The sequence below is a fragment of the Ornithorhynchus anatinus genome, chromosome 2 (assembly GCF_004115215.2).
Source record: "Ornithorhynchus anatinus isolate Pmale09 chromosome 2, mOrnAna1.pri.v4, whole genome shotgun sequence".
Lineage (NCBI taxonomy): Eukaryota > Metazoa > Chordata > Mammalia > Monotremata > Ornithorhynchidae > Ornithorhynchus > Ornithorhynchus anatinus.
The window spans coordinates 54,918,122-54,927,386 of record NC_041729.1 but is presented as its reverse complement, the minus strand read 5'-3'; the positions used below and the strand labels follow the sequence as shown (position 1 = coordinate 54,927,386).

The following is a 9,265-nucleotide window of genomic DNA, read 5'->3' as shown; positions in this document are numbered from 1 at the left end:
GGAAATTTAAGGGTGGAGGGATGGATGCGGAAAAAACCAGAAGTGTTCATTGTGGAAATCTGGAAGTTTTATTCAACCTGGATTTAAAAAGATGTACAAAAGGGAATTTTAAAAGATAGTTATCACTGTGAGTTTATATACAGCTACAAAATATTTTCACGGTTCTGTACAGCTATAAACAGGATACATATTCAAGAAAGAAACATATCCAAGGAAGGATTATACTTTTCTTCTGTTAAAGCTTTTTCTGTTCCGCCAGACACCTCTGCTAACATTGCGCCAGAGAGAAAAATAAGCACTAAATGGATAACGGTTGACCGACACCACGGGCAGGTCTGCTGAGCCAGCCCCGGAGCATACTGACACCGCTGTAGGTCCGAACCCCAGGGGAGCCTTAATGTTCTCCGGTCGGGCAGCCCCTCCCAGCCTTAATAAAAGGACTTACAGTATCAGATGGAAGTGTGTGGGAGGTTGTCTGTCAGACACCTTGAAGAGCCAGAGAAAGGGCGCTCTGTTTTAGAGTGGGTGGTTTCAATTCCCACAGATCTCTACTGAACAACCCTCCCCAGGGACCACGTTTCGGGGTAAGAGCCGGGACCCCTGGAGAAGAAGAGGAGGGTAGAGCCGCCCCACCCCGGAGAGGAGAATCTCCACGGGCTTGTCCTCTCCCCGGCCGGCTGAAGGATCACAGTTATCCCACCTGCAAGCACGGGCCGAGCAAGCCTGGAGAAGGGGGAAAGGAGAGAAACCAACGTCCGGCAGTAGAGGGCTGAAAGGGCTCCTCTCTCGAGACGTCTCCGATCTTCGTTCCATTCGAGGGGGTTTGATGGCGATGGGTGTTTCTTTCTGATCGTCTCAGGAAAGATCAGCTGAGCGGTGGGCTGGGCCTCACGACATACCCGGCTTCCAGTCCCCAGAGCTGCAGCCGCTCGTCCAGGGTCGTGGATGGCTCTGGGCTTCCAACAGCCCAGGAATCAGCGAGGCCTAGTGAAAATAACCTGGGTCTGGGAGTTGGAGGATGTGACTTTCTGCCCCTTGCTTGCTGGGTGACCTCGGGCAGGTCACTTCACTTCTCTGTGGCTCGGTTCCCTCGACTGTAAAAGGGGGATTCAATACCCGTTCTCCCTCCTACTTAGACTGTGAGCCTCATGTGGGCTAGGGGCTGCGTCCAATCTGATGAACTTGTATCTAACCCAGCACTTAGAACAGCGCTGGACACCTAGTAAGCGCTTAATACCATTAAAAAAAAAAATCCTGCCGGCTTAAAGTTCCCCAGTGGGGGCTATGTTGCCAGGGCAGTTGAAGCTCCCTCTTCGGAGCAGAGAGACCTCGGCCTAAGCCCATTTTTATGTTAAGTCACCCCAATCCAGCGCATTTAAAAACATTGGAGGGAGAAGGAAAGGCGGCTCTCGACTTGGCTTGAGTTTTCAGATCACCCCCGCTTCCCAGATTGCCTCTAAGAAGTGCTTCTGGTGATACTGAGAAAAAGATGAACACTTGAAATGTGAACTCTGACCTTAAAGGGTTTAGGTAGAGCCTAAGGGTGCCTGCCACCCGGAGCGGGATTTCAGGGCCAGACCCAGAAGTCCCAGGAGAGGACCCGGGCCTGGAGGTGATGCTGGAAGCTGGGGATGTCTTCTTCTACCCGCCCCCCCACGGGACCACCCCCGCCTCCCAGTTGGGATGGTCCCTTGGCTCGGAGCCAGTTAGAGCAGGATGGCAAAAGCAAGGAGAGTCGCTTGGCGTGACGTAGCTCTCAGCGACCCATTGGGATTTTCCCAGCCGTGGGGGTGGTGGACAGCTGGGGTCCCGGGTCTTCGCTCCATTGGTCCAGGCGTGGGTGGCTCCATGTGGTGGGGCGGGGGGGGGGGGACACGGACCAGAGACCCCCTCCGCTGGGTTGGCTTGGCTGCCAGCCTCGCTCACCTCGAGTCCCTGACAAGATTTATAAATTTCCAATCCGGGCCGAAAAGGTTCTGAGATGCTGAAAATGGAGGCTTTTCCATGACCTCATGGAAAAGCCCTTTGATGTCCGACCCCTTCCTGGTCCTCAGAACCCGTGAAACTTCTGCCCCCTTTACACCGCCATACATAGAAAGCTGGAACTACTGGCATCAGGGTTAATCCACTCAGGGGTTTAGTGCCCATTCTGCCGGACAAAGATCTGATCAAACGGTCCTTGGATCTCTCTTGGCACTCGAAGATTCAACGAGGTGAAGGCGAGCGGGTAGCACAACAGTTCCGCCGCCTCGTCCTTAAAGCCTCCTACGGGGACCTGGGAAGCCTCACCTTTGAGGCTGAGGATTTTCGTCGTTTCCACGTCTTTGGCCATAGGAGTTTCACGATGCCTGCAGGGCCAGTCTCACCCCGTCCGGATAAAACGCTGCGGTTAATGAGGCTTCGGAGAGGAGGGTCTGAATTAAGGACCAGTTTTGCTTTCACTGAGCCAGGCGATTTCAGTAGCCCCTTGACCTTGCTGTACTTCTGACGTGTAGACTGTAAGTTCCTTGTGGGCAGGGAACTCTACCAAATCTGTCAGATTGTACACTCCCAAGCGCTCAGCACGCTGTTCTACACACAGTACAACTGATTGACAGACGTCGGAGACCCTCTACTGGAGCCGGGATTTCTGTCAACCCTCACCCTCACCGTTTAGGAAAGATAGCACATGCCCAGCAGGGCCAGGAGTGCAGGCATGTTGAGCCTTGGAGAGTGTCTGTGGAAAGATTTTGGACTGCGGACCAGGAAAAAGTTGCGAGGGAAAGCTGGGAACAGGCAAGACGGCTGCCGCACCCCTCCAAAGCTGGTTATTAAGTGGTCTGAGCAAATCGTAAAGGCCCAGCGAAAGCCTAAAGACCACACTGTCGCGGTTCCTTCCTGCGGCCTCCCAAACGCCGACCGATCTTGTCATCCCCAGAAAGTGCAGCCTCCGCCTCCAGCTGTCGGTGCCATTGCTCTTTTGGGGAAATTAGCCTATATCTTTGCATAGGGTGCAAAAGTGAAGGAGGAAACCATTTCGGCCCGTTCTTCCTCCGACACGCTTTAAATCCTGGCTCGCTCGAAAGTTCCAACGGCAAGCCGAGGCAAATGGCATCAAGGGCTCTGGGGTCCCGTCACCCTCCGTGGGCGTCCAAAAATAGAGATTTCGGTTCCTGAATTCGAGCCCAATCGAGCCCCCGGCGGTTGCCCTACAGTTCTTCTGAAACCACCTGTTGTTATCTGCCACTCCAGGGGGGTGGGTGAAGCTGCCCCTTCACTTTTTCAATCAAAGTCCTCGATTTAAAGCCAGGACTTGAGCTTCCCGCACTCCTGACCTCTCTCCATCTCCACCATCTGTCCCAGAGGTTGCACGGGAGAGCGCCTAACAGAAAGGCGGCACTCTTAGCTATGATAAAACAAAACCCACGGTCTCTACCCGCCGTCTCTGGCTCCCAGGTTTAGTGTAACATTTAACTCCCGTAAATAGCTTCCATTCTGACTATTACGAAGTTGAGTCAAGCCCGGTGTTTACAGTCACGTCCTGGCACTCGCTGGCTGTGACCCGCTTGCCGATGGTGAGAAAGCGATCGACCGAGCGCTGCATCCACCCTCGATGCCTAGAAACAGTGTTTTGACCAAGCAAAGTGCAGTTCCTGCAGTGCAAAGTGTAAAGACAGAAATCCCTCGGCTTTGGCGGTGCCCATGACCTCGGGCCGCTTGGAGCTTCAGAGAGCACCAGGAGCTCTCTCTGTGTTTCTAGATCAGCCGGGGGGGGGTCTGCGAAGATGACTTATCTTCCCCGCCCCCAGCAGCAGAAAACTGGAAGCGAGGAAACGGCTGCCTCGGATCACTTTCCGAGGGACACCTGCCAAGTGAGTATCCGAAGGAGAAAGCGAGTCGCAGCTGCTTAGCTTCACCACAGAGCTCCGAGCGGACCGCCACCGAGATGGCAGATGTTTCGCTGGGAAGAAAAAACAAAAACACACACACCAGAAGATTAGAAATGGTTGGGGCTGCCCAGTTTGCTTCTGCAATCAGCTTCTGTTCCTGATCCACAGCTGGTCAGATAACACTACTGACCGAAGGTCCGCCGGACTCCAGCCCAGACCCTGTGGGGGATTAGTCAGTCGATGGTATTTATTGAGCACTTACTGGGTCTGGAGCACTGTACTGAGCACTAGGGAGAGGACGATAGAACAATAAACAGACACATTCCCTGCCCACAACGAGTTACAGTGCAGAGGGGGAGACATATAAATAAATTACCGATATGGACCTAAGTGCTGTGGGGCTGGGAGGGGGACGAATAAAGGGAGCAAGTCAGGGTGATGCAGAAGGGAGTGGGAGAAGCGGAAAGAGGGCTTAGTCGGGGAAGGCCCCTTGGAGGAGGTGTTCCTTCAGGAAGTCTTTGAATGGGGGGGAAACAATCGTCAGATATGAGGAGGGAGGGCGTTTCCAAGGAAGAATACGAAATGACCACCTCCTTCCCTGTTCCTGCCTCCTCGCTATTCCCGCGCAGAGTTCTTCAACCAGGGATTCAAGCACTCCTTCCTCTGTCCTGGGCGGACGTTTCGCACGGAGGATATTTCAAATGATCGCAGGGAGCACAGTGAGTATGGCCGGGTCAGGGCAGCCGCCGTGGCTGCCGAGCTGCTTCCTGCCGGCCTCCCCGATAAGGTGAGAACTCCAGGGAGCCCAGCGACAAAGAGAACGGCAACAACCCGAACAAGATGGGAAGGAGAGTGACGCTGCCACTGCCGCCGACCCCCTGGAACTCGGGTCTCTGCCGGGAGCGTGGCAAGAAGAGGCCTGCGACCCAGAGCGTGACCTCCAGGGAGCCGGAAGTGGCAGCGGTAGCCGGAGTTGTCGCCCTTCTCCCCAGTCCCCGCCCGCTCCCTCAGCTCCGGCTCTGCCTGCAGCTCTAGAGGGGCTCCATCGGGGCGCGAGAGCGTAGGTAGGTGAGGAAGGGAGGCCGGAGTTGAGAGAACCGAGGAAGGGAGGAGCCTCTTGGAGTCCGAGTGGTGGAGTCTGGAAGCCCTAAAGCCGAACCCCGGCCTAACACCCGCCAGGGGAGAAGAGTGGCTGCGCTGGGGCCTAGACGCCCGCGGACCGTGAGCGGCAGAGATGGAGAAGCTTGGGGCCGGGAGGAGGTGCAAGCACCACACTCGGCCGAAGGGACGGGGACAGGTGTGTGAGAGGAACACGTGCGGGTCCGCAGAGGACAGGGCAGAGTGGGACGGATTCAGATTAGCCTTAAGGAAGGCCCTGGCTCTCGGGCCTCGAAGACGATTAAAAACCAAAGTCTCCCTTCCGCCCAGTCCCGTCAGGCTTAGGGGTGGGTCTTTTCTAAGGAATTCCCCTGTGGAGCACAGCTGGGGCCCTAACGGTCTGGCTCTCCCCATCCCCCACCCACCAGGCCCCCCTTTCTTAGAGTTTTCGGTCTTCCGTTTCCACCCCACCGCCCCGGGGATCGGTGAGCTCCTCCCGTGGGTCCAATTCCGACTCCGCCGCCGCAGGGTGGGACTCCGGCGGGGTTTCTCTCCTACCTTCACCGGGGACCCCGCCGGGGCTACCGAAGGCTGATCCGGGAATCCAGCTGCTGGAGATGCTCCTGGAAGCCGTAAGGAATCGTCGGGTTCCACATCCTGGAAAGGGGAGGTGGGGAAGTTGGCATCCGGAAGGCTACCACGGAGAGGAAGCGTGTCCACAGCCGTATGTGGCGGCAGGCTGTCTGGCCTGCACTCGGAGTGGAAGTTCCCCCTCCACCTCCCCCATCTTAGCTCGAGGAGTCCTTAGCTCTCACAGGAGCGAGGTCGGGCTCCACGTTGCAGCATGGCCTAGTGGGTAGAGCACGGGCCTGGGAGTCAGGGGACCTGGATCCCAATCCCGGCTCTGCTCCTCGTCTGCTGTGTGACCTTGGGCAAATCACTTCACTTCTCTGGGACCCAGTTACCGCATCTGGAAAACGGGGATTAAGACCGGGAACCCCATTTGGGACAGGGACTGTGTTCAACCTGATGATCTTGTACCAACCTCGGCGCTTAGTACAGTGCTTAGCACATAGTAAGCGTCTAACAAATACTTTTTTCTTTTTTAAAGTTGTAGACTTACGCCAGGGTCTCCATCTGGGGGCACTTTCTCAGACTGGCTGTGAGCTTCTGGGCTCCAGCGGCTGTGATCTTGTTGTACTGAACGCTGTGGAGAAAACCATCCCCGTGGGTTAGGCCGAGCAGAGTGGCTTAGAGGAAAGAACCCCGGCTTGGGAGTCAGAGGACGTGGGTTCTACTCCCAGCTCTGCCACTCGTCTGCTGTGTGACCTTGGGCAAGTGACTTAACTTCTCGGTGCCTCAATTACCTCATCTGCAAAATGGGGATTAAGACTGTGAGCCCAAAGGGGGATAACCTGATTACCCTGTATCTAATCCAGTGCTTAGAACAGTGCTTGGCACATAGTAAGTGCTTAACAAATGCCATCATTACTATTATTATTATTAGGCCAGGGCCATGGAACCTCACGGGAGAGAAGTCTGCTGGGAGCCCAATGCTCTGACACCAGTCTCGGTCGAGCGGGGTCGCTCCAAGGCCTCGAATCGATCGATCGATCTATCATATTGAGTACTTCCTGTGTGCAGAGCACTGTACAAAGTGCTTAGGAGAGTAGAACACCACAGCGATGGTAGATCCATTCCTTGCCCACAACAACTTTATAATAATAATAACAATAAGGTTGGAATTTGTTAAGCGTTTACTATGTGCAGAGCACTGTTCTAAGTGCTGGGGTAGTTACAGGGTAATCAGGTTGTCCCACGTGAGGCTCACAGTCTTAATCCCCATTTTACAGATGAGGGAACTGAGGCACAGAGAAGTTAAGTGACTTGCCCACGGTCACACAGCTGGCAACTTTATAGTATAGAAGGGGAGACAGACATTAATATAAATCAATAAATATATACATATGTAGGTAAGTGCCAGGGCCCTTAGGGTGGGGTGAAGACCAAACGCCAAATGGTACAGATCCAAAAGTATAGATGATGCAGAAGGGAGCGAGGGAGAGGAAGGAATGTTAAAACAGGGAAGGTCTCTTGGAGGAGATGTGACCTTAATAAATCTTTGAAGGAGGGGAGAGTGGTGGTCTGGCATATAAAGAGGGGGAGGGAGTCCCAGGGCAGAGGGAGGACGTGAAAAAGGAGTCAGCAGCGGGTATACGAGAACGGGGCTCAGGGAGTGAGCTGGTGCTAAAGGAGTGAAGAATATGGGCTAGACTGTAGTAGGAGATCAGCGAGGTAGGGAAGGAGCGGGAAAGCTGTTTGAGTGCTTTAAAGTAGAGATAAGGAGTTTCTGTTTGACGGCAGAAGTGGATTGGGCAACCACTAAAGGTTTCTGAAGAGTGGGGAGTTGTGGACTGAACAGTTTTTTAGAAAAATGATCCATACAGCAGAGTGAAGTTTGGACTGGAGAGAGGAGAGACAGGAAGCAGCGAGGTCAGGGAATGGGGCAAGGCAGATGCAGTAGTCCGGGCGGATAGGATAAACGTTTGGATAGGCATAATAAGAAGCAGCGTGGCTTAGTGGAAATAGCCCGGGCTCGGGAGTCAGAGGTCATGGGTTCTAATCCCAGCCCTGCCACTTGTCAGCTGTGTGACCTTGGGCAAGTCACTTCACTTCTCTGTGCCTCCGTTACCTTGTCTGTAAAATGGGGATGAAGACTGTGAGCCCTACATGGGACAACCTGATTACCTTGTATCTCCCCCAGCGCTTAGGACAGTGCTTGGCACATAGTAAGCGCTTAACAAACACCAACATTATTATTATAATAGCAGTTTGCATGGAGAGGAAAAATGTGGATTTTAGCAGTGTTGTGAAGGTAAAACTGACAGGATTTAATGACAGATGGAATGACAGAGGTGGGTCAAGGACAAAGCCAAGGCTATGGGCTTGTAAGATAGGGAGGATAGTGGTACCGTGTTCAGTGATAGAAAGGACGGTGGGAGGGCAGGTTTAGGGAGGGAAGATAAGGAGTTCAGTTTTGGCCAGGTCGAGTTTGAGGTGTTGGTGGGACATCCAAGTTGAGATGAAGTCAGGAGGAAATGTGAGATTGCAGGGAAGAAGAGAGGACAGAGCTGGAGATATAGCCCTAGGAATCATCCCCATAGAGACGGTAGTGGAAACCAGGGGAGCGAATAGTTCTCCAAGGCAGTGGGTGCAGCTGGAAAACAAAAGGGGACTCAGAACTGATCCTTGAAGGACCCTACTGTCAGAGCATGGGAGGCAGAGGAGGAACCAGTCAAAGAGTCTGAGTAGGAGCAGTCAGTGAGATAGGAGGAGGATCAAGGAGGGCAGAGTCAGTGAAGCCAAGGTTGGATAATGTTTCTAGAAGAGGGAGGTGGTTGACAGTGTTGAAGGCAGCTGAGAGCTCTAGGAGGATTAGTTTGGAAGAGCGGCCTTCAGATCTGCTGAGAAGACGCTCGAGTCCGGTTGGCAACAGGGCAGGGGTATTGTTATTTGCAGGAAATGGGTAGCAGAACTCGATGGAGAAGCTGGGCACTCCACCCGGTACTCCTTCTATTCATTCATTTCACTGTATTTATTGAGTGCTGTACTGAGCACTTGGGAGAGTACCTGTGTTGTGAGTGACTGGTGAGTCCTTGGGCTCTGGATGGCTCCCTGTGGCCAGAATCAGCTCTCTGGGCCCTGTGAGACCAGGACGCCGCCTCTCGCTTCTCAGCTTCCAGCGGGAGGCTGGCTGGCTGAGCAAGCTTCCCACGGGCCGGTTGAGCTGACCGCACAGGCTTGACCTCACTTTCCATTTCTCTTTTCCTCCTCCCCCGCTCTGGCCCACGGCCCCTTTGCCTCCATTCCGAAGGGCCCCGCCGGCCCAGCTGCAGCTTAGGGCCGGTGACCCCGCACTGTTCTGGGGCGTGCGATGGAAACCACCTGCAGCCTGTCCCAAGGAAACTGAGGGTCTGCCTGGGGATGCCAACAAGGCTCAGGTACCCAGTTTGCCCCCATCGAAATGTCCAGTGCCACTTGCCATTCCCCCTCACCCCGTCCTTAAGCCTAGTGTACTCACTTTAGCACTTTCAGGGATGGCATTTCTGGAAGGACTTGGGCAAGCTCCTCAGCTCCAGCATCACAGATGCAGTTGTTGTACAAACTGCAGAAAACAGATACAGAGATCGTGAGGAAGTGTAGATCAATCTCTCTCTCTCCATACATATATACACACAAAATATATATATATATATATATATATATGTATGTATATATGAGCAGGATGTATATACAAG

The 9,265-nt window shown here is 53.8% G+C and overlaps 1 protein-coding gene across 3 annotated transcripts in view; it reads right to left on the bottom strand.

Moving 5' to 3' along the window:
* Positions 1-45: 45 nt before the first annotated feature.
* The window catches only part of CIITA (class II major histocompatibility complex transactivator), an 83,284-nt gene continuing 74,064 nt past the window's right edge, over positions 46-9,265 (bottom strand). For all 3 annotated transcript variants that reach the window (XM_029057630.2, XM_029057632.2, XM_029057634.2), the window contains 4 exons: positions 9,049-9,132; positions 6,091-6,174; positions 5,526-5,624; positions 46-3,940 (listed from right to left, as the gene is read on the bottom strand). In XM_029057630.2, the coding sequence (XP_028913463.1) occupies positions 5,549-5,624; positions 6,091-6,174; positions 9,049-9,132 (244 nt within the window). In that variant the 3' untranslated portion in view covers positions 46-3,940; positions 5,526-5,548. The remainder of the gene's footprint in view (positions 3,941-5,525; positions 5,625-6,090; positions 6,175-9,048; positions 9,133-9,265) is intronic.